Source organism: Fundulus heteroclitus, chromosome 2 (assembly GCF_011125445.2).
Source record: "Fundulus heteroclitus isolate FHET01 chromosome 2, MU-UCD_Fhet_4.1, whole genome shotgun sequence".
Taxonomy (NCBI): domain Eukaryota; kingdom Metazoa; phylum Chordata; class Actinopteri; order Cyprinodontiformes; family Fundulidae; genus Fundulus; species Fundulus heteroclitus.
This window is the reverse complement of record NC_046362.1, coordinates 27586137-27613283: the sequence shown is the minus strand read 5'-3', so window position 1 is coordinate 27613283 and position 27147 is coordinate 27586137. Positions and strand designations below refer to the sequence as shown.

Sequence of the window (27147 nt, the reverse complement as noted above, 5' to 3'; positions counted from 1 at the left end):
AGCCTGCCTGATTTGGTTGTGATAATGCTAACTTTCTTTGTATACAACTTCCAAAGTGAGGAACCACCCAGGAGGTCCAATGAACTAAACCAGAACCAAATGCATTCTGGTCTGAGTGACCTTTCAGCTGGAACAAAAGCTGCAGCGCTGAGGTTTCCCCATCAACAGCCAAAAAGAAGGCGCTCTCTTTTCTGTTCTATCATGGTGGCTGTGTGAGACGCCGATGGACCCGAGGGTGGTTCTGAAATATGAGTTCCTCGAAACTCATAGACAACAAAACATTGGGCTGAACCAGATTTGATTTATGTGTGTCAGTTGTGCTTATGACTGCTCCATAACAGAACAATCTTTTACCAAAGTCATGTTCTTGGTGATTAGATTTCAGTAATTAGGCAAACAAGAATGATTAAAGTTATTGACTTTTGGCTCATGTTGTTTATGAGGTTTCAACGACATTTTCTTCATTTAGGGGCCCAGAAATGAGAATGCTGTTAATGAAGTGTTTAATTTCTTTATTTTTGTCACGGGTTGCAGGCTATGATAACTGCCGGATCGTACATTAAACCTGCTACCAGCTGAGAGCTGACCTTTTTGCTGCAGAGAACAAAATAACAACAGGGCTGCCCTCAAAAACTCCTCTTCACACAGAATCAAAGATAAGGGCCCGCGGCAGATGAAGTTAAGAGAAAATTCTCTGGGAATGAAAAAAAAAAAAAAAAAACCCGGCTGTAGTATATTGTTCAAATAAACACCCCTGCAGCTTCTCGGAAACAAAACAAAGACATTATTTCACTGCGACACATTAATCGTGACCCAAGCCAATGACAGAAGACGATTGCCCAACCGTGAAACTGCTCCTTAAGTTCGGACATGCAACACTTATAGACATTTATGTTTATAAGATGAACAAATTTCTTCCTTTTTTTTTTTACAGCAATATCTAATAGTAAGACACATGAGAAAAAATATGTGGGTATATACAATAACTTACATCGTCAATATCTCTGATTTATCAACAAAATGTACAAAGCAATTGAGGACAGAAAATTCCTCTTTCCCCAGTCCCGTTTCTTCAGTCACATCGTTATTTTTATATATTTTTTTGTCTTTTTCTAGATTTGTTTGGCTTTACAGGGTAATCTGAACAGATCTAACACATAAATATACAAATGATCCTCTCTGTACAGGTTGTAATATTTCAGCGAACAATCACAAAATGACGAGGCAGTGGTTCTTCCTCATATATAGGGATATTCTGATGGCTTATCACATTATGTAGACGTTGCCTATCGAGCCGTGTGTTCAGAAGCTCTCACAAATGCGTTTGATTTGCTATTGGCAAGTTGAGGTTTAATACAACTACCATTTGACAGACGAGTTAGTAGACGTATATCAACAAGGTAAACAGGCTTGTTACCATCTGTGCTAGGATATAAAAAAAAAAAAAAAGCAGAATGTTAGCGACGGATGAAGATCAAAGAGTATAACATGAAAGGTCTGTCACTTCCAGGTTTCCTTTTTTTTTTAACTGGAAATGATCTAAGCACGCAGATGCTTTGTTTTGTGTCTCTGATCTTTCTACTATCAATCATCCCCGCTTCTGGGTTCAAAAAAAGTTCAGGAGAGCCTGAAAACGTTTGTTTTGTTTTTTTTCTCCCCAAAATAAACGAGAATGCATTTTCAATTTAGGAACAAGATTCCTTAACGATCAGTCAGCGACGTTAAGCTCGCCCTCTCACACTCAGAAACTACAACGCTTGCTTAAAAATGTGCTCCGCTCAGCCTCCATACTACGTTTTCTGCACTCACATTTAACGTTTCTCGCACAGATATTCTCCCCTCCCGTTCGCCTCCCTTTCCTCTCGCTCAGACTCTCTCAAGTCTTTCCTCTCTGCTTGGGACAACTTCATCTATTAACAGTTCCAGCCAATAGAAGAACGGCGCGCGAAAGTGATTTCACCACCCTCTTTGGGACGCTCTTGTTTTTCATACGCTGGATGATGCTGGAACACCGCAGAGTCACTGCTTCGAGCCACGAGAGAGCAAGAAGAATCAAAAGGAAGGACTTGAGTTTGCATGTTTGTCCTGCACAGGGAGAAGGTTTAAGCTCGAGATGGTGGCTTAGAGAAGGGCGCTGTAGGGAAGCTGCAAGTTCCCCAGTTCAGATCCCACAGACTGCCACTCTCTGGCACTTAGCAAAACCGTTAGCTGCAGAATGCTCCCCGGGCGCCGCACAGTGTTAGAGGACAAATTTCACTGAAATCTACAAAAGTTGCAATAACAGATAAACATGATGATGATATATGCAAACATGGGGAAGCAACATTTGTACAAGGAATATTCAATCTGAGCGCAGAAAGATAGCCTTGAGGGAGAGCCGAGCATCTTTGTAAGAAAGCAGTTGATCGTAACTTATAGAGTTTCGAGGGGTGCGTTGCATTTTAAACTAGGACTAAAAAATAAATAAAAATGCTGCTCGAAATAAAAAATGTTTGCTCTTAAGCTATGGAAAAATCTCTAAGAGTTCAGACAATGGATCCTTTGGAGGAAGACAGGTGAATGGACTGGATCCGGATGGCCAGGGTTTTCTCCAAGGCCTGCAGGATGTCGCTGCCCGGGCTGTCAGGAAGCGTATCGTACAGCAACTGTTTGAACGGCTCCAGCTCAATCAAGATGACCATGTTCTTCAGGAAGAAGCCTTCTATGTAGGACGCCAAGTCTGGAGCGTCCAGAAACTGAAAAGAGAAGAAAGTACCTCATTTTAATTGTATTTAACAGTTTCATTTAGGCAGCACTTTTACGGCAAACATTTAAAATTCTTTAAATGGCTTGTTGTGAGTTGCATATTTTTGCACAACTTTTTCTGCTAACCTTTGTGTGGTTGTAGATCTCGACGCAGGTTTCATTGTTGATGTTCTTGGAGCAGATGATCTCACAGTGCCTCTGGAGAGCTTCCAGCTGGAAGAACTTGGCTGCAGACAATAGCTGGAGAAAAAAAAAAAAAAGCCAATCAAATCACAACTAATTAATGCAACTTCGATCGTTTTCGGGTTTTTGAAGGTTTAGCAACTAATGGAGTGGAAATTTTAGGGACACATTACCGGTTTTACGATACCACTGAAAGATTTACTGTTTATCTAACCTCCATGATATCTGTGCTCCTGATGTGCAGCGCGTCTGTTCCTCCAAAGTAAAGGTACTGCATTACCAGCTGGCAAGAAGATACAGTTACACAAAAAAACACAGCATGAATATGAGTAGACAAAAAAGTTTACATTACTCATCATTGGTATGGACGTTGCTTTGATTTAGCTGCTTAATGATTCGGTTCAATCATTTTACATACAGTTGGGAATGGTTTTACAACACACAAGCTTAATTTATTTCTAATGCAACAATTCTGTCACACATCAAAACCAGTTCTGGAGTTCAAAGGCTAACATTAAGCATCTGCAATTGTCTTCTCAGACCTCAATCCTGTTGTAAATGTGCAGGTCTGTGTTAAACAGAAATAAAAACAAATATACAATTTAAACTGAAATGAAATACGTAAATGTTGCCTATAAGAGTGGACAAATATGCAGCCCGGAACTTGTCGGCAACAAAATGTGTCTCTTTAAGCCTGTTAGGGGACATTTGCCTACAAATCAGTGGGAACATATGTATAAATGTGTGCCTATATGTATAATTTTCACCATGGAGGATTGCATTGCAAACTTTTCACCAGACGTGTACATAGGAACACTTTAAGTTCAGTATTTACGTTACCTGGAAGATATGATATTTGACGTTGCTGATTTCAATGCATGTGTTTTCCCCACACGGTCTGTTTGCTAGAAGGGTTTTGAATCTTGAGAGAAAACAAAAATGACCAGAAAAGTAAATAAATGTGAGTTTGGTACATGCAGCATTGGTCTCAGTTCACAACATACCAAAAAACAAAACTGCATCTGCTGTTTAAAAACCGACTCATCGTCCTTAGCAGGATCTGATTATATCAAAAACAACTGAGGTTAAATCAGCAATTACCGGTTTGATGCTGTGAAGAGCAGGACCTTGTGGGCATAAAAGGGTTTCCCCTCAACCAAAAAGGTAACATCAGACATGTCCTTGTTGTTCAGGAAGTGAGGATCTGACAAAAATAAATAAATAAAAAAAATCAAGCAGCTCCATTTCCAATACAACACGTACTAGGAAATAAAATGTATATTCCTGAGAAAAACACTAGATGGTGTTATGAGAGCGATCTTTGCAGTATTATGGAACAGCTCTAAAAGCTGTTTTTATTAATAGAACTGCTAAAGAGTGATAATCACCCAGTCGTGATGTCTGCTTCCTCTTGATCTCCGTCAGTTTGGGGATGGGATAAGGACCATAACACTGAGTGAAGATGGCAGACAGCTGCTGGCTGATCACTTCGTTCTGGCAACACACAAGCAGAGTTTCAGAAAAGGTTGGTCCTCCGCAGAGTGAGAGAGTCTATACTTATGCAGCATCCTCTATGTTCAAGTGGGCTGTTCATTAAGCCTCACGGTCATAGTTACATCACATCTTTGAAAGGAGATGACATGAGTATCAGACCTATTTCTAACCCCCGCAGTACTGCAATGAAATACAGAGTGACACCTGAGGCAAACGCAGATGCTCGACAAAGAAAAACACTGGACAGACCAGCCAACCCTGTTCAGTTTTCCACAAACACAAATCTGGATTTGTGTTTAAACGTGGCGGCGTGTTTGAGGAACGGTCAGCTAGACCACATACCCTAAATGCATTAATGTTTCGCTCGCGCTCGCTGAACATAGAAACAAGCATCTTTAATAGGCAAGTGCTCCAACAGCCATAAGCTCAGACACAGAACAGACAAAAAGATAGACTTTTGCTTTCCAAAATTATCGATAGCTCTTGAAATTTCCCACATTTTGTTAAGTAACAACCACAGAGTACAGTGTGTTTTTATTGGGATTTTATGCGATGCACCAACACAAAGAAGCAACTGTGTAAATGTGATGTGTTTAGCTTCCCTGCCCATAATTTCACACCAGCTGCAGTTGCAAGTCTTTTGGGATATGTCTCCAGCAGCCTCGTCTTCCTCAATGCAATCTCTCTTTTTTTTTTTTGGTAAAATAGCTTGACCTCAACCACTTCTATTTTTTAACTTTTTAACCTCTGTTCCTCCCTCAGCTCATGGGCAACCTCCAATTTATATTCTAGGACTACCTTCTGTTTAGCTCTATTCATCTCCCAGTCAGCTCGGCCTGGCTTTCCCTGCTGAAGAAGAAATTCCCAACAGTACCATTATTCCCACCACCATTATTCTCCATGTGGAGGGCCAGTTTAAGATGAAGCGGAGTTTTAGAGTATCTACTACAATGATGCTAATAAGCTTTACAATTTGGAGGGAGGTCTGATTTAATTTGCTAAAAAAAATCATTTTATGTAGTTGATACTTGGCAGGCCAGGCACAGTTAGTCATTGAAAAGCAGATGAACCCAAAAAAAAAACTGCATATTATTGGGAAATAACAACAATTTACTGCCATTGAATATGTGATAAGCCGTATAATCTAAAAGAAATCTGGAATCCAGCAACTTCTGAAGCACCTTGCTGGCCCTGAGGATCTGAAACATCAGAGGCAGGCCATGCGTGATGAGCTCCTCGGTGTACTCCTCTTCCTCAATGCAGCTGAACTCTTTGAGAAGACCTTGGATCAGAGGTCGGCGGTGCTGGTGGAAACACGTACGCAGAGACTCAAGCCAAGTGTGTAATGTCCATGGCACCCCTGAGAACCAGGTCAGGAAAAGAAATTTCAATGAATGAGGGAAGCTTAGTGTATATGATGCGCAGAAAAAAAAATCTGTATGAACAAAAACCTACCAAGGCTCCGAATATCGATGGTGATGTCAACGTGTCCGTGTTCGGCACTGTGGTACATGGCTTCTTTTAGAGCTTTAAGTTTGGCCTTCCCACTTCGGATTAGGTCAACTTGAGATGAGCTTTTACTCTCTAGCTCTGAACCTTCGGCCAGAATCTCTTCCAGCGACAACACGTCGCCTTTACCTTTATCCGTATGAGATAACAATCTGCGAAACACATTTCTGCAAGCGAAGAACAAAAACACAGATTTTCCATAAGACAGGTCGACACACATTGTAAGATTTGTAAGGCTCCTTTTTATATTACAATATATGCAAGGAGATAAAACCGATGCATTTAGAAGTGAGTCACAGTCACTCAGTAATAGTTACTAAGGTAATAGTCCATTGGCAGTGCGATATTAAATGTTTTACATTCACAGTTTCCTTTTCCAGTTACAGCTCTGTCTTCAAAAAGATCTAAGAAGAGCCAAGAAAGAATCGTGGTTGTCGGACAATGAAACAGAAATCCAGAGTTTCACACTGAAGAAAAAACCCTAAAGGCTTCTTTATGTGTGGATTTTATTGAGGGAGCCTGAAAAAATGTCAGACTTTTTTTTTCTTTTACTGGGATCAGGCTGCTGATAGTTGCAGAATGTGATTTAGTCATCTAATAGCTACAAATATTCCAGGTATTTTTACCTAGGTTCTGTCCATGAGACGTCGGTAATGTCCTATAAAGAGGTTAGCTTGCTCACAGTTTAGAGAAACAGAGGTTTAATAAAAGGATGGCAAACAAAAACATACTAAGGTGCAAGATTTTCAAACCCACAACCTTTACGATTGTAATAGAACTAAATTTGAATGCAGAGAAACATCACTAATAAATGAGATTTGTTTAAAACAAAACAGACTGCATACCATGTGGATGACAGCATACACACATTTACTTTAGGTGTGTGAAATGAAAACATTTTCATCATTAAAATGTCTTTTTTTTCCTTTTTTTTTTACAGCCACACTACATTGCACAGCCTGTTCTCATCATTAAAATTTCTACAGGTTGCCTCTTTATTCTGCTCGAACACTTAAACTTGTAAAATGAGCAATGTCCTGAATGCAATATTTAACCTAACTTATTACAAAGCTTATGCTATGTCATACAAATTTGAACTTGCAGCAAAAACAAAAATTAATTGAGGATAAGGGGAACTAATAGAACATGTCAACAAGCAAATATAATACTGATGCATTATGTTATGTAAGGACAGTGAGGGGAAAAATATAAAATATAGCTAACTCAAAATGTTTCACATCTAAGCACTATTGTGTTTTACTTTGACATGAGACGAAACAGCTTTTAGTCTCTGAATTGCACCATCACCAAAAAAAAAAAAAAACTCTTTGAAGAGGACTGACAGCAAAAAATTATTTGAGTTTATCTATAAAATGAAAAAACAACCTAAAATTGCTTCAGTTTTATTTCTTGGGATATCCAGCCTACGACCCGAACTGAGCATTTATGTATCTGTCGGCTGGCTGAACATGAACATGCGTTGGCTACCTGTGTCCGTGCGCTGCGGCCAGGCTGTAGGAGTTCATGTCTCCCTGTGGAGCCGTGGAAATGCCGTTACGGTACATGGTTCCTATCATGGGGTCGGCCCCCCGCTCCAGCAGCAAACTCACCAGCTCAAAGTTACCTGCACATAAACCACCACTGATCAGGTTACCGCGCACACAAGACTTTACAAGGAAGGGGTAAAAACACCATCATTTCTTTCTGCCTCCAGATCAAATCATGGGAGCTAAGCCATTGACCAGACCGACAGTCAGCTGTTGCGGTGCACAGAGATGGGCTCACGCTGCTATCCGCATGAAGCGGCACATCTGGAGATGGGTGTGAGTGCGCTGCCGGGTGCTTGTACCTGCAGCGGCCGCCAGCTGCAGCGGGGTCTCTGTGTAGTTCTCCATCCCGTCCTGCAGGGAACCCTCCACGTTAGCTTTGGCATCCAGCAGCAGCTGCGGGCGGGCACGCACACAAAGGAGGAGAGGAGAGCAAAACGGCAAAACGGATGGAGTGACAGGCATCGTATTTTTGTACTTTTCCACAGTTTGTCTTTTCACACCCACCGCTGCAAATCTATGTTATCAGGGCCTTACGTGACAGATCAACTCAACGTCGTGCACAACTGTAAAGTGGAAGGAGGCAGATAAATGGGTCTCAACCTTCCTTTTTTTTAACGAATAAAAATCCGAAAAGAGCGCATTTGTATTCAGCCTTCTTGAGCCAACACTTTGCAGAACCGCTTGCAGCCACAGCTGAAAGCCTTCTGCAGGTAGGTCTCTACCGGCTCGACCAACCGGGGGACTGGACTGTTGACGCTTATTTGCAGAACGGCTAAAGCCCATTCACGCCGAATGGTACAGCATCTGCCTACATCAAATACCAAGTCTTGCCACACATTTGAAATGAAATCGTGATTTTGCATGTAGGACGAGAGTCAAATTCTGGTCTCATCTGGTTCTTCCACCAGAACCGATTTGCTGAGTGACTGATAAACAGCTGTCTTGTGTCCTCAGCATGGTTTGTGGGAATCCAAAATAAGGAGATTTTTCTTTCTTCTTGTAACTAGTCCATACCCTAAAGGGCCAGTTTATGGAATATACAACAAATGGTTGCCCTGCAGAAAGATTTTCCCACCTGAGCAATGGATTTGCTCTCGAGTTAATATGGGTTTGCCTCAATGGTCTTGATGAAACTATTTGTCCACTAATGTTCTCTAAAAAAACCTCTTAGACCTTCACAGGACAGCTCCATTTATGCTGTGATCAAAACACTTGCAGACTTTGTTTACTAGTCAGGGGACTCTTACCAGGCGACTGGTTGCACTGAAGGGAGCTGAGAATAAATGCATGTCAAACTGTTACTTGTTGTTTTTGTAAAAAGAAAATTCAACACCATGTATGCATTTCCTTTCCCCTTCACAACTAGGCGCTGCTTTGATTTATCACATAAAGCCCAATAAAACACATTGAAGTCTGTGATACTTAAAAGATTTGTCTGCTGCTGCAGAATGTTGTAAATGAGGAACAATCACACTCTCAAACTGTTTGTGCTCTTAATACGTAAGCCCCAACAATGTCCCTTTAATAAAAAAAAAAAAAAATTTTTTTGACTTCTATAACACTGGTTGGTATTTTTTTTAATGTGAAATATTTATTGACCAAAATAAATTTGACATATACAAATAGTGATACAGCACTATCTGCAAACCACGACATTGAAACTTTCGTCTGATAAGAAAAATGAAAACATATTTATGGAAAATGTAACGCATTTAAATTATTGTCTTACAAAACTTTATTCCAAATAGATAGAAAAATATTTCAGGTTCAATTTCCCCAGGACTTTAATAAGATATAACCTTTTGTATTGTATTGTTTCCTTTATTTGATGCACTCTAACACCAAATTACACACGCTTGGAATGATTTTCATTGCAATTTAATGACGTTTTAATCCAACTGACAGTCTACTCAGGGCAAAGTGAATTAGTTAAACGAGTTCAATACTAATTAGGCTGCTGTGTTTCCACTTTGCCTCTCCTAAATGCAGCCTGAAACCATCTGCGTTAAAGTCAAAGCTCACAGGAGAAGGTTCTGGATTCGAGTGACTGCACAGATGCCCCTTTTTTTTACGTTTTAAAATGCGTTTGGGTTGTAAGTTACAAACACAGTTCCCGAATATTATTATTTATTTTTTTTTATGAAGAGGGACGAAACTGGAGAAAACTCTGAGAGGATTTGATGGCAGAGATGACAGTGATGACCAACCGGGCGCTGAAGCACAACAAACGGATCGACAATGAAAGAGTCACAGGTGAAGGTGTCACTACCTGCACCACAGGCACATGTCCATGTAACACAGCGAATGTGAGGGTTGTCGCCTGCCGCGTTTCGGGAAAGACTGAGGGGTGCTTGTGCACTGTGTTTGGCACCTGGGGAAGGGACACAGGTGGGTTGGATGGACAGGCAGAAAGGGGAGGGGAGGGGGAGGAGGGGGAATGGAGGAGAGAGATACCGAGCCATTAAAACTACTTCATGGACAACAGAACACAAAACAAGCAGCCGGGAGGTGGAGGGGGGGGGGGGGGGGGGGGGGGGGGACAGAGGGGAGAAGCTCTGCAGGAGAAACATGAGCAATTAAGCAGAAACCCCGGGGCTTCAGAGGACATCCTGCCCTCCATGTTAACTTTCTAATGAACACAGTGGATTGATTTGTGTCATCAGGCCTTGCTCTAATGGGTTCACTCTGATTTTCTGTTATTTTATGAGACAGGCCTCTAAATTAATCTCTTTAGAAAGGCTGACCAAATGAATGTGTGCAATAGGAAGCGTCCTCCGCAATTATCAGCACCTCTGGTAAAAATTTGCTAAAAGTCATAAAATAACTTTGCTAAAAGTCATAAAATAACCGCTTGCATAATCTCTCAGTGACAAATCCAGAAATACGCAAAAAAAGTTCATTTTTATTCAGTGGGAAAAAGTATTGCCCCAAATAACTTATGGCACATAAAAAAAATGCAACCAAAGTTATAGTTAGGTTCCAGAACATTTAGCTTTTGGCAGTCGCAATAATTTGATCTAATTTAATTTTAAATTAATATAATATAATCACATTAGAGTACATTAATATGCAAAAGGATTTATTTTTCTATGAATAAAACAAAAAAAAAAATATTTTACTTTTTTTACTGCATAGAATTTTAAAGCTTTGGGACTGATATCACAATTAGATGCTGAGAAACTTTTGTGATTTTGTTTTTAAATGTATCAGCTAAAAAATTGTAGTTGATCTTTCTGTCCCAGTTATGTGTTAGTCCTTAACTTAATCAATAAAAAGGACAAATTTATAACGAGATTGAAAACTAATTGTTTCAGTCAAGTTTTGGTCAAACTGTTAAATCCCCCAAAAAACATAATTTATTTTTTTTATTTCTGTTATTGTATCATGAAAAATCTGAATACATGTGAATCACTGAAGATGTTTTATACTGAACAATTTCTGTTTTGTTTGCTCAACTTTAGTTGTTTGGTCAGCTTCGCACATGTTCCAGTTCAGGCTATACTGTATGTCACACTTCAACTATTTCAAACCACCTCTATTGTTATTTTAGTTTGTTTGGTTTAGTTTATTTTTATTTTTTTATTATTTTCATTTTTTTTTATTCTGTCTCTCCTTTAGTAAAGGGAATTTCCCTGGAATGTACAAAGCTGCAACAATAAATAACGATGATTATTAACACTGACCAGTAAATTATTTAAATGGAAAAAAAAGGTTCTTAAACTCAAGGGCTAAAAAAAGAAGCTAATTTTACTTTAACTTGGATCTTTAGGTAGTTTAGAAAGAAATCTCTTATTATCCACATGAGGTAAATGCCCTGAGAGAATAATCACTGGTGCAACTTTTTGTTTTGCACAAAATATGTGCAAATAAATCTTTGACACACAGCCAATAGTGCCAGGCTTTCCTAAGAGGATACTGAATGTATTTAATAGAGAGAAAATGCAAACAATTCTTTTCTTAAGAACACACATTTGTAATGCTATGTTAGGAGTTTAAAACAGGATTTTAATAGAGATGATTTATTTATTTATCTTATTTATTTGTTATCTTACACCTTAGGATAGGGGAATGCTCAGTAATGACTATGAGTGTGACTGAAGCATTTTATCATAAAGAATTAATTTAATTTAAGCATTTTGTACATGTCTTTAACAGTGGTGCCATTAATTGTGGAACACAGAAAAAAGCATTAAAGCGACATATTTTGTCAGTTGTTTTTGGAATGAATTGGATAAGGAAGAGACAAATATGGGTGACTGTCAGTAGAATGATGACAAACACTGACTAGCAAATAAATAAATGCTGAATTCAAAATAAACACAATTAAGGGTAGTTGAATAGTCCACCAGTACTGACAAACTCTACCTCAGACTGGGGCTTTGTTGCTGTTTCTGAATACAGCGAGCACATATCCAGGATCGATAATTAACAAAAATACCCAAAAAGGTTTAATTTGATTAAGGACCTATGAATTCCTTGTAATTATTCCGTAGTTAATTTGGAATATCCTTTGTTTCCCAAATTTAACCACCATAATGTACAAATATTGGGAAGAAAAATTCTCCACTTAGGTTCTAACTGTAGGTTTTACTACCCCTCCATCTTTAAGTTAAACTAGCAACGAGGCAGTTCTGTACATTTTATGTACATTCATTTCCCAAAGCCATAATCTGTAGGTATGCGATATTTAGCAACACTCTTTCTCTAAACTGCCTTCCTCTTGATGACAGTTCTTACTTTCATCTGTCCATGAAGTAATTGTCCATAATATTAAACCATTTGACCTTAATTTTATGATGATCTTGCAGGCACTAAAACACCTCCATGTGTGGACATTGCGTCACATGGTGTCCGACACCACGCCGTGACGGAGGATCCTCGTATCAGACGGATTTGATTTCTAATTTAATTCCATTATAACTCTGCTAAAGCCAACACAAATTAAATCTGAACATATTTGAAAAGAAGCAAAGGCTGAAGTTACATCATGTTCATACAAAACAACATTTGTGAAGCCTTACACCGCCTTAGAAAGTTTTATACAATTCTGTAATAATTGGTAAAATATTTAATTAACATGGCAGGCTTGCTTTGTGTACGGATCTGTTACTCTATTCAGTAAGCATGCGGCCCTGTTTTGATATTACCCAATCAGTGTTTGCCCAGAAGAGTGTTTCAGAACTGATGGAAAGAACACGAAAACCTATGAGGCATGTGGGATAACAATGTGGGGCAGTCAGCTTCAGAAGCCAGACACAGTGATCAGTCTAATACGGTATTAGGTCTGTAATTAATACTTATGACTGATTTACAGGCTTGTAGATTTTTATTTTTTTTTACCTTTCCCAACAAGTGTGGATACCTGTAGAGAATCTGAGCATTGATATGGTGTTTTTCAACTTGGCTGTTAGTTTTCTCTGTATCAGTAATGTGTGATCATTAGGAGGAATCCTTTCAGATTTAATTAAGTCTAATAGAAATCTACAATAAATCCTGTTATATTAAATGAGTTGTTGTAAAATTTAAGCTGCTACTAGTGATAAAATATGAATGCATGAAACGATTCAGAAAGTTGTAAAAAAAGTAAAAAATAAATGGGCTACAAAGCAGTTCTGGCACAACGGCTGATGGGATGTAGAGACGATGTAAAGATCAGGATCATGAGGCATCAACTTGATGGACAAGTCAAAGGATGTCAACGCGGATCTCTAATCACCCTGTGACAGATTTACTTTGCTTTTACAAAGCAGATTATCATTTGTCGCCCTGATATTGAAAAATATATTGGTCTGCAGCAAGCCTCTAAGTCACAGTTCTGACTGTTAATCCTCAAAATGTGTTAAAGTGACCACTTGGGTGACCTCATGATTCCCACCTTTGATAAATTTAGCAACAAGACAAATGGGAGGCAACAAGAGGAGATGAGGGACAACACACTTAGTTTTCTACAAATTTAAACCCACATAATTATCATTTGTCTTTTTCAAGAATAAATGTAACTTCTTCTTAATAGTCTTTCCTTGACATAAGCGTTTCCATTACTATGTGGAGACATTTCATTTTCCTGACACTTTATGGTAAGACCATTCTGTTCACACTGTTGGTGTACTGTCTGTGGTTTTATACCAGCCCTGTCTGTATGCTAGTGAGCAATCTGCATGGCCAATATTTTTAAAATCCTTGCCTATTTTGCTGTGTGTGACTTGCAATATTCATTATAGGCTACCCTTATTATTTTGCTGATTAAATAAATCCAAGTTTTCAATGTTTAAAAAGCTGGTCACACTGAAAGAGAGACCGTACTGCCTGTTTGGTGTGAAGTCACAGGCTCTGCACGGTGTGCATAGTTAGAGGTCCCTGTGAGGGAGAGATGTGCAGAGAGAAACTGAAGCACCAGTCATTAAATACTACGACATTTAAAGCAAAGCACGAGCCAGAGGTGGGTAGAGTAAAAAAGTATTCAGTAAGATGGCCACTCAAGTACTGAGTAACTAATCATAACAACTAGTATCATTTAGTATTAAAAAATTATGTATGACAGACTAAAACATAAGGTTATGTGCAAATTCTGTTTTTTAAAGACAATAAAGACAAAAGAAACACTTAATTTTTTTCAACACAAAACTTCAAAGCAATAATTACAGCAGCTACTGTATATACAGTATGTTAGAACAGTGCAAAGCACTTCCAAAGACAGTATCTACTGTTTACTGTACGTTCATTTGACTTAAAAAATGGCTCAATGAGCTCAGCAGATAGAAAATAACATTAAAATAACACAGCTTGTGTACAAACAAGAAGTCTCACTTTAACATAAACTCTGGGTTTTTGTCTCTCTGGTGCATTTTTGGTTAAATCTAGTATGTTCTTTATTCATGAAGTTACTCACAGTGGGCAGAGTAGCCAGAAATCTTACTCAAGTAAGGGTAGCGAGTATGACTTGAGTCATATTATTACTCAAGTAAAATTAAAAAGTACTGAGCAGTAAAGCTACTCCTAAAAGAAAATGTTTCCTCAAAAACTTACTAAAGTAAATGTAACTGAGTAAATGTAACTGGTTATTACCCACCTCTGGCTCTAGCTTTATGCACAAGGTAACCAGCTTTTGTCCTTTAATATTTGTCCACAAAAGATTAACTGGAACCTCGCTGGAACATGTCACAAGCTAATAATTGATTAGTGATGTCAAAACAAAAAGTTAACCACCAGCATCAGATCATCAGCTGGAACAAAGTTATTGCAAGTTATTGATATTTTGAGTGTTTTTTTTTTTTTTGGTCAAATCATTATACTATCCTTGTTAGTTAACCTTGTTTTGAATTTTTTCTCTAAGGCTGAGCTGCAGAAACTCTGGTTGGAATGAAATACATGTGTATCTTGACTCATTATAATATAACTTTGGCATGGATGCAATCAGCCTGTGGCAACTCCAGGTTGCTCTAAAAGTGGTCTTGAGTCTGCTAACTCTGGACCCCAGTTGGGCTTTGGTTAATAATGCTTTCAAGGCTACAAATCCCTGCTGCATGTGCACCTTTTTCTATAATACGATTTACTTCCACTTTAATTAATGTGTTTGTGCACAGCCCTCTGCGAACAGGCACATTCTTTACCAAAGGTCTGCTTGACAGCTGTCTTCCCTATGATTGTGTATAATGGCCCTACATTAAAATTTCTTTATTCAAAATTGTCATTTTATTTCTCTTTCTTATTGTTTGAATTTGATGAGGAACCAAATTTAGGGGCTTTATTAGCTGTAACTCACAATCATCTGTATTCTTTTTAATTGCATAACTGAGCTGAATGAATCTTTTTGATGATATTCCAATTTACTGAGAGGCAGACATATCGGAAAAATGAATACTGCATTGTCTGGAATGTCATTGGTGAGTGAGTTAGTGGGACGCAATCATAATACTAATATGGACGACATAATACTGATGAAACATAGTGTCATTTTACTGCAATTTGAATCTGCTGATAAAGACTTTGTTAACAAATCTCAAATGCCACATAACTGGGATTGGTACAATGTCCTGTTCCTTTTAGGACATCCCTTGACCGTTTGGTCTTTTTAAAGCGCTAACTTTCACTTCTTAAACCCAAATGTGAGGGAGTGTTTCACTTCTGCTCTAAAGCACTCACCTCACTGTTAATGTCCGCTCCTGCATCCAGCAGCATCTGTACCATGGCCTCGTCTCCACGAACGCAAGCGTACATCAGCGGGGTCATCCCCTACAGAAGCGCAGACGCAGAGGGAAAACAATATTACATTCACAAATTATCTGGTTTCTTTCCAGATTGGGAAGTAATAGGAATCAAAGTTTAACACACAGATGATACTATGAAAAACAACAGCAAAGGTCAAATTTCAGTCTGCCCTACACTTGAACCTCCAGGCTCCTCGATTTTTGAGGAGATTGTGTTATACTTCTTTTTTTTACCCTTCAATAAATACTGTTCGGGTCAATATTTCCTCAGGGAGGTCTACAGTGGGTGGGCAGTCTCAGAGAAACCTTGACTTATGTTGAAGTTTCTGCTAAGACCTGTCCCCTACTGTATGCTGATTTTTGTTTTCTCATGGAAACTCCAGAGTTTCACTTGCAGTATTCCCCAGATGATTTACTGCCCAGGAGGTCGGTAGTCATGATATAATGCAGAGTGGCTTGGCAGGAGAGCTGCAGGAAAAAACAAGCCAGAAGAAGATTTAATACGTGCCGCTGCCTTTTGCTCGCGGGGCGAAGCAGCCGCAGTCCGCGAAGCCAACAAAGCATGTCCTTCCACAGGCTGTCGGCGTGTGCGTTTGAGTGCAGATCTACTAGGTTATGCATTATTTAATGTGTTGACCGTGTCCCTAACCTGCTCATTCATGCTGTTGATTCCATCTGGCCCGAGCAGGTTGACAGCCTGCTTTACCAGGTCCGTGCGTCCACAGCTGAGCATACGGAAGCCCAAGTCCTGCAGGAACTTTGCCTCAGTGGAGGCAGCATCTAGTTTCCTTGAGGCACAGAAGCAATCATCCGTTCTGAAGGGCAAAGAACACACACACAGATTATTAGTGCGAGCTTACGGGCATGTCTAATGTCTCTTTAAATGTGGCATATTGCACCACAACACCTGATGATGTTTACTTCCTTTTTGTTACCTTTAAAAAGGGATAAATATGCAAAGCTTTCGTTCTACCAGAAAGGTGTAAGACGGTGGGCTCTTTGCAAACACACTCAGAATCCCAACAGGCGGGGGGACACCGTTCACGGCCCTACCGGAGCTGGCGCGGCTCGCAGTCGACCCCGGGCAGGAGCAACCTGGCAGCCTGCCGAACATCGTCGCTGTCCACCGATAAGCTTCTCCGGTGCTCAGTGTGGACCACAGCCACTCGCACCCACTCCATCAGGGGCGGCAGCACAATAAACGGCCTGTAGGGGGAGATGGAAGCACGTTATTCCGAGCGTCGCAGACTCGCTGAACTTCAGTCAGACTGAGAACTATTTGTACCTCGGCTCTGACTTGGAAAACCCACCTCACACAGAATTTTTGCATAGGATATTTTGCGCGGTGCAGTGGAGGCTTTAGAAGAGGGTGGACTCTTTGCAGAAACCAGGCACATGCTGAATATGAGCAAATCTAAGGCACAGCTTACCGTGTAACATGAATATTTTGCGATTGAAAGACAGAAAAACGTATGCTGCATCAAATATTTACTGTCAGAGTGATATGTTTTAAATCTCGACATTGAAACACAAACACAATGCCACCTGAATACATCCAGAAATAATAACATTGATGGGGAGCAATGTATCATACATTTAATGCATCATACATTATTTCTCCTTATTGTTTTTTTACAGTGCTCACGATGCATGGAGCTGCTGCATGGCACCATACATTATTTATGAGATCACACAGCCTGCTGAAGGTAAACTAAAGGTGCAGTGATAACTTCTTAAATGTATAGTGGCACTTAAGACAGGGACAGGAGGAATCCATCATCCAGTTCATCCAGACATAAGGGCTTTGGGTGAAAAGCTTGAGAGAGTGTGGCAGACGTCTAAAGCCCAGACTGCTGTACAGAAGAAAACCACAGTCTAGGCTGGATTAGGCAAAGACTCTGTGGCACCAGAACCCATATAAGCCCCAGAATTACTCCAAATCATCTGGACCTTTTTGTTTAAATAAGCAGCCAAATACATTTGGATGTTAAACAAGGTCAGCTGTGAGAGCTTCTCCATGTGCCTCAGTTGTCACAGGTCAAGAAGGAGAAACACCTCAGGCAGGTCATGAAGCTGTAAACCTTCTCCTATCAACACATATGGTAGTTTTTCTTAAAAAAAAACAACTAAGTTTTAAATGTCAGTTATAATAGGAAATGTCCTAGATTACCCCCTTAGGTCTTGTTCTTGTAAATGTGAATGATGCAGTAACTACAACAATGAATACATTAAAGATATCACCCTCCTGCCTGCATCTGACTGGCTCTCAAGAGGATTAACTGTTTTCTGAACTCTATCTACTAAAACACAGACGTGATTTTCTGTTTTGCCCTGTTGTTACCTCTCTTATAGCACAAATCGCATGTAGACAACGGGTTATATTTATTCAGTTATTCAAGCAAGATTATGTTTGTTTTTGAGTGTGCAATAACTCTTTGAAGAGCAAAAAAAAAAAAAAAAAAAAAAAAAAAAAGACAATCCTGTTTGGAAACATTTATGTATTTCTTTGACAGGGACAGTGTACATTAATTAACATTGCTGCAAATGCACCAGAATTGCCCAAGAGGCTATTTTTCAGGTGTTAAAATTGTCTACATAAAAACAATAATGAGAAGATTACAGTGCCACGAAGCAAATATAAAAAGCAATAAAACATATAAAACTTTTCAAATCATGTTGATAAATGTAATATACAAGTTTGCTATATTACAGACATTTGGTAAAAAAGAAAGAAAAAAACGATACACATTGACACAGCAGAGACACAAGTGGCAGGATGGTTGGGTTAACTGAAGATATATATATATATTTATTGATGCTGACATGTCTGATGTGTTATGAACCTTTCTTTTTTGACAGAATGTATGCAGTGAGGTCTCTGATGTTCTTAGGGACAGAGTTCCACTCCTGTGCTGCTGTGACTGAAAGGGTTTTTTGACTAAATGCCCTTTTCCGCAGAGGAACAACACAGTCTCGTCGGGCCGACCCCCGTTTAAGACAGTTGACGCACTGAAAGCTTTAACTGAAAAAGACTTGATCTGTCTTGGCTGTAGAGATGTGTGTGTTTTCTGAGTGGGTTGAGCAGGCTTCACGGATCGCCGGAGTCTGGTTGCTGCCTGCTGCTACACCTGGTCATCATCAGCAGTCATCAAGACTCATTTTTAAGGAGCAGCAGGAGCACCAGTCTTCGCCAGGTTGTAAAACAATACTCGTGCCTCGTCCCTCCCAGGTTACTCCGGCGTTTGGATTCCTTGGCCTTCCTGCCTGACTGGGCCTCTAAACACCGCCACGCATGGATCCACTTCCAGGTAAGCCACAAACCCTGTGTAGAAGTCACACTCCGCTCAACCTGCCTACTTGTTCTCCTCCATCTCCACATCCATGTCTCCCATCCAGCTTATTGTGTCTTTGCTCTCTTTGGTTAATTACCTGTGGATTCCCAAGTGACCTGTCATCTCATTCTCTAGTTCAGGCCCGCCCTGAATCTTGCAGATGTTCTCATACACTTTTGGAAACCCTTTTTTCAAATAAAATCTTTTTTTAAGTAAACATGCGTTTGAGTATCTGCTGTGACAGCATGGGGGTTAGTAAGCGAGAACTAAATAAGAGCCAACATTTGTAAAAACAAAGAAGCGGCTTCAGCACAGACAACATATACGTAGACGCGTCATAGGGCGCAAGTTCGCACTTCAATGTCACCGCCATATTGAATGTGGCAGAAAAAAAGTTGAGTTCTGTTATTGTGAACGTGAACCAGAAAAGATGCCTCATTTCTGTGCTGCATGTAAATGTATTCTGGCTGATTTCACTATTTGTATCTGCCTTCTATATATATATAAAAGGCAGATACAAGATACATACATACACACACAAATATATATATATATATATATATATATATATATATATATATATATATATATATATATATATATATGTGTGTGTTATGAATATAAGGATCAATTTGTTAAATCTAAACATTGTGGTCTTCATTATTTCATAAAACCGTGTCACATGTGAACCTTTATGACTTTTTGGGGGAGTATTAAATAGGTAAAATTAATAATATGAGAAAAAAAAGTTCAATAAAGTAAAAAAAAAAACACAAAAGTGATAATGTTATGAGAAAAACTTCATATTATGAGAATTAAGAGGGAACATTTCCAGAATAGTCGCAGTTTGCAGAATTATTTCACTCCTGGAGTAATAGGGCCAGGTTAGATTATTTTAAATATTTTTATTCTTTAGGAGAATACATTCAGGAGAATGAAGCTAAAGGGATACGAAAATAAACTTGTAATATTACAAAAACAGAAATACTACGAATACAAAGTATATTCAGAGATTAAAGTCCCTCTGATACTGTTTAAGTGACTGAGTAACTGCAGATTTGCCACATTTAAGATGGCGGACGCTCTGACGCATCGTAACATAGGCAGAACCCGCCCAATGACGCGTCTACGTATATAATGTCTATGGGCTTCAGTATGTCCAGAGGAAAACACAAGCGCTAAGTTCCTTACCTAAACCAAGACAGTGAGTAAGATTCCTTTAGTAGCAGTCATTTAGAATATCATGAAGATTTATACAGAGCTCTGACAAGTACTGATGAGGGGAAAGTTAACAAAAGTCCCTTTCATATCACGCTTTCCTTCTGAGCAACACGTGTTGTCTATGCCTGGCATAGTTGTAGGTTTGTTGCGCAGTAAGGATTAGAAAGGACCCGGAGAGGTTAGAACAGAGAAGGGAGTGCAGCCTTCATGTTGAGTAATCTGCTCCACTGCCAATAGATTCGAAGCGATCACTCCAGATGGGATACTAATATTAGTATGTTGTATGTCATTTGTTGCCATTTTATTTGATCAGTTTTATTTTTTAAGTACTTAAAGCATTTTTAAGAGGGTTGGGAGTAATGCAACTAAACAAGCTTGCAACACTCTTGATTCTTTGCCTCATACGCAAAGTTTTGTGTTATGATTGAGCACTAGAATAAACTAGATTATAGACATCTTGTTATTGAGTCGGATCCATATCTGTCCCTGCATAATGTATCCTTTCTCTGGGACACATAATGTGCTGTACTTGGAGACTAAGGCTGGATAACAGAGCTCATAGATGGCCTGGGCTTGGCGTTATCCACTGCTGATGTTTCCTCCTCATGTTCGTGCTTTGTATAACAAGATGGACTATTTACAGCTGCAAGCACACACACAGCATTTATACCTGCAGGTAAGACAAGACTGGGCTTTTGTTTTTAACTTATTTCAAAGCAACCTCATAAACTCTGGATGTGCTAGTGGTGCTGGAAGCCAACGCCATTTTCTTGCAAATGATGAACCAGTACTTCTGTTGCATAACTTTCTTGGAAGTACCTCAGAAAAGGGTAAAACAAATTTACACCCTTTAAAACCTTTATTTTTCCTTCTAATACAGTAATTATTCTTCTTCAAACTCATTAAGATGTTAGATTTTTTTTTTTTTTTTTTACTTTGCATGCTTTTATCCTTTAATTTGATTTACTGCATTAATAAAATCAAGTGTCCTCAAGGTACTGATTTTACTGAGCAAATCATTCTTTAAAATGTTATTTTATCAAATAATGTTTTGTTTAACTCAGGATTTGCATAGCGAATGGGTTAAAACACATATTAAATATTGTTCTAATTCAGTTAAGGTAAATTGATCTAATGCCACGTTTTTTAATATGAACTTTAGTTACTTGGATCTGCAGTGAACGAGGATTCATTGAATCATTGCGATGATTTTCAACCATTTTATTTGTCCTTTTGTTTCTTTTGTGTGTACATAGTTCCTTAGCTTCTTTTTATCTTAATTTTGCTTAGTAGTTTAGCTAGGCTTCACTAGCATCGTAGGGAGGATTTGTTAATTGAAATATAGTGTTAGTTCAGATAAACAGCATTCTATAGTGATGTTCTCTGGATGTTTATTTTATTTCTGTTAAAGTCTTGAACTTGAAGAGAAGTTGCCACTCCTTATTCTAAATGTGTGCAGAGTTTGCTGTTAAATGAACGGCAGTGCTTGAATCATTCCTTTCAACTATTGTCCTGATATCAGCTGTTTGTGCTAATATTCACCAAACAATACCTAACAGACTGAGAGTTATTTATTAAACATTAAATAACTTGTGAAGGGCACAACACCTTTAAGATAGAAACACATCTTTACATCCATATTCTGCATCTGCTGCATCCTGTTTTTCCATCACAAAATAAAAGCATCAAGACATATAAATACAAAATAGTAGCAACAGCCATGAATGAGATTGTATCTAATATTAAATGTGTTTATCAGGCATGAGCATCACACTTTTGTAAGTACAAAACAAAACAGCTACACTTAAATGTAGACAGTTGAGATTAAACCAAAGAACCTCGCTTATTCGATGCAAAAATCCAAAGAACTACACATGAAGTACCAAGTCTTCACATGAATGATCACACCAGAGTCTTATGTTTTAATTAACCATAAAAAACGTATAGCTCTAATTATGAGCTATTTTCTGCTGTTTTAGAAATACATGGACCCTGACATGAACAGTTGCTATCTCTTGCATGTTTAATTATGCCGAAAAGCTAAATGTATTAAAGGTAGAGGCTGAAAAATAACCAGTTCTGATATTGTATTTGAATGACTTATGCAATAAACAACCTGCATTTCATCATATTAACAGTCTACTTAATGTTTTTTTGTTTTGTTCTGTTGATTAAATGGGGAAACTTGGACATACTCCTCTGGAATTCAATGATTAATATTTTACTTCACTATGTGTGAATTAATACTTGGACTCTTCTTGATACATATTCGGCATATGAGCAGTCAGCAAAATTTGCTGCTCATCTCTGAGCTGATTAGAAGCTTGATAAGTGAGACAGATTGGTGCTTTGTCCACAGTAAACTGGGCACTGCAACGGTCTGTCATGGAGAAGAAAGAGCCGTGGGGGGGCCTCCGGGGGCAGCTTGGAGTAGAACTACTGCTCCTCTGCAACAACAGTAGCTAGTTGAGTTGCTTCAGGCATCTAATCAGGATGCCTCCTGGGTGCCTACCTGTGCTGCAGAGGTTTTCCGGGCATGTCCAGCTAGACTGACCCTGGGGAAGACCTAGAATATGCAGGTGGGACTATATATACAGTATGTGTTTCTTTTTGCCTAGATGTTACGGACTCCCCGAGAATGTGCTGCAGAGTGTGGCTGGGGAGAGGGGTATCTGGTTCACGCTCTCTCGTTTAAAAAGATTTAAAAATGAACAAGCTCAATGGAAACTGTAGCTCGCAAGCAGTGTAAGGTCTTACCTTTTTAGGCGATTTCTCATGGAAACTTGTTTTGCTCTAAGACTGTGCCTCCGTGTGACTGAATCAAAGGGTTAAATTCAATACTTGGAAAGGCAGGAAACTGAGCCAGTGCACACACTGACTGGGCACCTGGGACTCACGCTAGCTGATAAACTGGCCCATTGCAGGTGAAAATGTCTGAACTTGGAGGCCCAGAGGAGAACTATTCAGGCTGAACTGTCAGCCTTGTGTTTAACTGAAGGAAACGGACAGGGATTTTCTGCAGAGGTTCAGGAAATACTGATCACACGGGGAGTGTAAGGGGAAAAAAGGAAACACCTCATAAAATCCGCAGAAAATATGTTTCATTTATTTTAATGCGTAAAATATCAAAGAGCTCTATTGTGTGCTTGTCACTTGAGGGATGGGGTGTGAATTAACACCAGCGGAAACCTGACCTAATCCCAAAGTCATTCAAATAGAAAACAACTCCCAAAAGGGCCATTTTTCCGAAGAACCTAACCCAGAATGATCACTATACTATCCAACCTATTGACAGTGTACTTATACTGCACCAGTAAACTGGGGTAAAAAGTAAAAAAAAGAGGCCAGAGAGTAAGCTGTGGACAGCTGTGGGCAATTTCTGCCCCTTGTCAAAATTTCATAAAGTGTTCCTTTGTTGTTGAACCAGAGAACAGCAAAAAAGCAATATTTTTGACTTCCCAGAAGAGGATGGCAAGGTGAAAGCTTTCTAAGGATTAATCAAAACCAGACACTTCTGTTGGTTGAATGCTTTTATAGATTCTTGCTGCATTAAAAACAAAAACATATTTGCCAGCTTTCTAAGATAGTATTGATGGTCTGAGCTCAATAACATCGCATATTTTGGGCCTGTTTATCTGGCCTTTTTAGATAATTGCCCTTGGACATTAGTTTCTCAGGAGCTGACACTGATTATTTTAAAGCAAAACCACTTAAAGCAGGAGTACCTGCATTTTAAAAGCCTCATCAGAAACCCCATGAAACAACAATAGTTTTAATTTCCTTTTTAACGATTTTAACAGTGTACACAAACAATATAAACACTAAAGTAATGAATGTAATTTATCTGATGCAATAAATGGAAAGAAGGAATAATATCAGCTTTATAATATTTGACACCAGCCACCCTAATGTTGAAGCCATCCAAGACGACAGAGCCTTGAAAAACTATTTACATCTGCAAATTTAAATGTATGTTAAGCAACTACATGTGATATACATATACATACAGTAGTACTGTACATAACAGTGAAAGAGTTTTAAAAAGCATACATTGTTTATTTCTATTGTTTTACACATATTAATTTGAAAAGTGTGGTGTGCATTTTAATCTTGCTCCACTGATTCCATATCTTGTAGAACCACATTTTAAAGCGATTACAACTGCAAGCCCTCTGAGGTATGGCTCTTGCCCAGGTGTCTGCAACTCCAATCCTTAAGTGCCACAGTCCTGCAGCTCTTTAGGTGCATTCCTAATCTAACACAACAGATCTAAAAGGCTGAATTACCTCCTTGGTATGTCAGCAAGTTCTGCAAAGGCCTGGTAAACATTCATTTTATTCAGGTGTGTTGGAGCAGGGATGTATTTGGATGCTGTAGGACAGTGGCACTCAAGGACTGGAGTTGCAGGTGCCTGCTCTAGCCCATTCTTCATTGCAAAATATCTCAAATTCAGTTAGATGTGATAAAATCGTGCCACAGTTTAGATTTGGGTCTGGACATTTTGCACGAGGCAATAGCTTGGAACCCCAAAAGTTACGTCATGCGTTATATACCCTATGCCAGCTCCATCAGCATCGAAAAAGTTGGGATCTCTGTATCACGATACCAGTCCTTAGCCTTCTCCAGCTGCTGCTGGATCTATCAAAGTCTCTTTGATCAAAGAGACTTGTCTGCTTGGGCCAAGAACACAGGTCCTTGCATCATGTTTTGTGAGGAAAGGGCTAGGCCAAAATGCAGACAGGACCGTACAAGGAGCATAAAGAGTTGATATGGGTTAATAGGAAAAAAGACAGGCACAAGGACAAAGAGAAGGATCCATTGGAAAATAACAAGGCTCATAAAGTGTACTGAGGTAGGGTTGGAGAAATTACAGTCAAACCAGAAGTGCTTATCAGGAGAATGCAATTTTTATTTCTGATGTTCAATTGAGTTTATTATGTTTTAAAATGTAAAACAATGAAACGTACCAAACTGACTGACTGATTTGTATTGACTTTTTTCAACAAATAAAGTAGTATAACCAGACATAGCCAATGCCTGGATAGATGGATTACCACAATGTAACGGCTTGAAAACAGCCAGCCATAGAACATTTAAAATAACACTCTGCCCGTAGCTGAGAATTGTGTTGAGTTGTTTTGATATTTCTACAAGCCAGTGTCCCAGTTATGGTACCTGAATGCAGCGTGCACAGCCGCTAGGAAAAATCCCTCTCATCAACGGGGATTCCTCATGAATGGTGTTTGTGTTGATCGGATGCTACAGGGAGCCATTTGGACAACAGCTGATTTTTCTCCAGCATGTGTGATGTTTACATTCAACTTAAAGTTGTTTCAGGTGAGTAAATCAATGAGATACATGTCTGATTGTTGAATGAAATATAGTACACTACACTGCCATAAGGTTTAGGTTCAATCCGCCATCGTTTTCACACTGTAGCTGCAAGAGAAACATCGATGTTCCCAAATAGCGGTTTAGATATAACTGGGAGTCCTCTCTGTTTTGCTCTGCCGTGTTTTTTACATTGCACACTTACTTACTCAAAAACATTTTAAGTTTAAGTTTGTGGCCGTCAATTTTGAACGGTGTCAGTTGTTTTTTTTCTGTATACGGTATACTGTCAACTAAACTGTCGACTGGTATCGTCTTTGTGGTGTTCTATTAGGTCCAACACGAGTCAGAGTATTTATAAGGCTTCGTATCACTCGACCTTCGAAAACAAGGAGAGTGAACAGTCTCAGAGCTAACAGCCAAAGCTGTAACTATCTATTTTGGGTTGAGACAAATACGGAGTGGCTCCAATCCCTCTAAAACCTTTCTTTCAGTTTTGAAAAGAATCGCTTCATTTAATCAAGTTTGAGTCTCACCTCTCTGTTTGTAAGGTAACCTTGGAGGGCTCAACGTTGGGGTTTTCCCACTCCATGTGCGGGCAGTGCATAAAGTAGCACAGTGTGTAGATCGCTTCAGGCGCCCAGTGAATCATGCAGCTCTTGTGGTGAAGTGGGGTCCCGTTGCTGTGATTCTTCAGGTACAGCGGCTGAAGGTGGTGCATGGCTCTGGTCACGAGGTCACCTGTGCAACAAACACAGCATCCACAAAGGGATTCATGACCACAATCCTGAGATAAGGAATAAAATAGTCATTGCAGCGTAGCTTTAAAAAGACATCCCAGACTCTGGCTCATTTCCCCCAGCCTTCTTGGATCTCTCAGGGGAAATTGAGTTTCCGCATTTCACAGTCAGGAAAAAACGACAACATTAATTTTGTTGTTTTTTTGTAAAATTCAGGAGAGATTGGTAGAAATATTATAACCAGGATAGCATCCTATAAAATGTGAAAAATTATAGATGAATGCTGGCTACTCTAAGCTAAATCAGCTGCACGATATGTAAAGCTAATATCAATCTTATATTCAACTTCAAAAAAAAAAATGAAAGTTCGACATCCAAAAACTTATATTCAGCAGTTTTATGTTGCTTTTATCATGCTGGGGTACTGTAAGTACGGTTCATCAGAAGGAGAAGCATGAATTAAAGGTTTCTTTAACAAACAGCCCACTCCTTTCATGGAAATGTGATGACTGTGCCACCTCTGTTATTGAGTCTTATTGAAAATGTCCCGTCCTATTACGGCGTGGACTCAAATCCCATTTCACTGAATTCAGTCAGCTTTCTGTCGCCTCTCCTTCCAGTGCAGACCCACAGCACTCGAAGTAAATGTAATAACATTCTGAAGCACAGAAGATAAATATATATATTACAAAAAGACACATGCTGCGATGAATTACTCTGGTCATTCTGATACAAGGCAGAAGTCTGTGCCTACACAGTAGCGCACGAACAAAACAGTCATTCTCAAAGACAAAGCGGTTTGTTTAGCATTAAAATTGCACCCTTTATTGCGTGC

The 27147-nt window shown here is 39.2% G+C and overlaps 1 protein-coding gene across 1 annotated transcript in view; it reads right to left on the bottom strand.

Moving 5' to 3' along the window:
* Positions 1 to 495: 495 nt before the first annotated feature.
* The window catches only part of LOC105924410 (ankyrin repeat and BTB/POZ domain-containing protein BTBD11-B), a 36763-nt gene continuing 10111 nt past the window's right edge, over positions 496 to 27147 (bottom strand). Inside the window, exons 2-15 of the mRNA XM_036151945.1 lie at positions 26109 to 26313; positions 16742 to 16894; positions 16338 to 16503; positions 15624 to 15713; positions 7781 to 7874; positions 7420 to 7555; positions 5878 to 6098; positions 5604 to 5782; positions 4317 to 4422; positions 4030 to 4132; positions 3769 to 3850; positions 3143 to 3211; positions 2872 to 2985; positions 496 to 2735 (exon numbers count right to left, since the gene is read on the bottom strand). Of these exons, the coding sequence (XP_036007838.1) occupies positions 2526 to 2735; positions 2872 to 2985; positions 3143 to 3211; positions 3769 to 3850; positions 4030 to 4132; positions 4317 to 4422; positions 5604 to 5782; positions 5878 to 6098; positions 7420 to 7555; positions 7781 to 7874; positions 15624 to 15713; positions 16338 to 16503; positions 16742 to 16894; positions 26109 to 26293 (1908 nt within the window). The 5' untranslated portion in view covers positions 26294 to 26313 and the 3' untranslated portion in view covers positions 496 to 2525. The remainder of the gene's footprint in view (positions 2736 to 2871; positions 2986 to 3142; positions 3212 to 3768; positions 3851 to 4029; positions 4133 to 4316; positions 4423 to 5603; positions 5783 to 5877; positions 6099 to 7419; positions 7556 to 7780; positions 7875 to 15623; positions 15714 to 16337; positions 16504 to 16741; positions 16895 to 26108; positions 26314 to 27147) is intronic.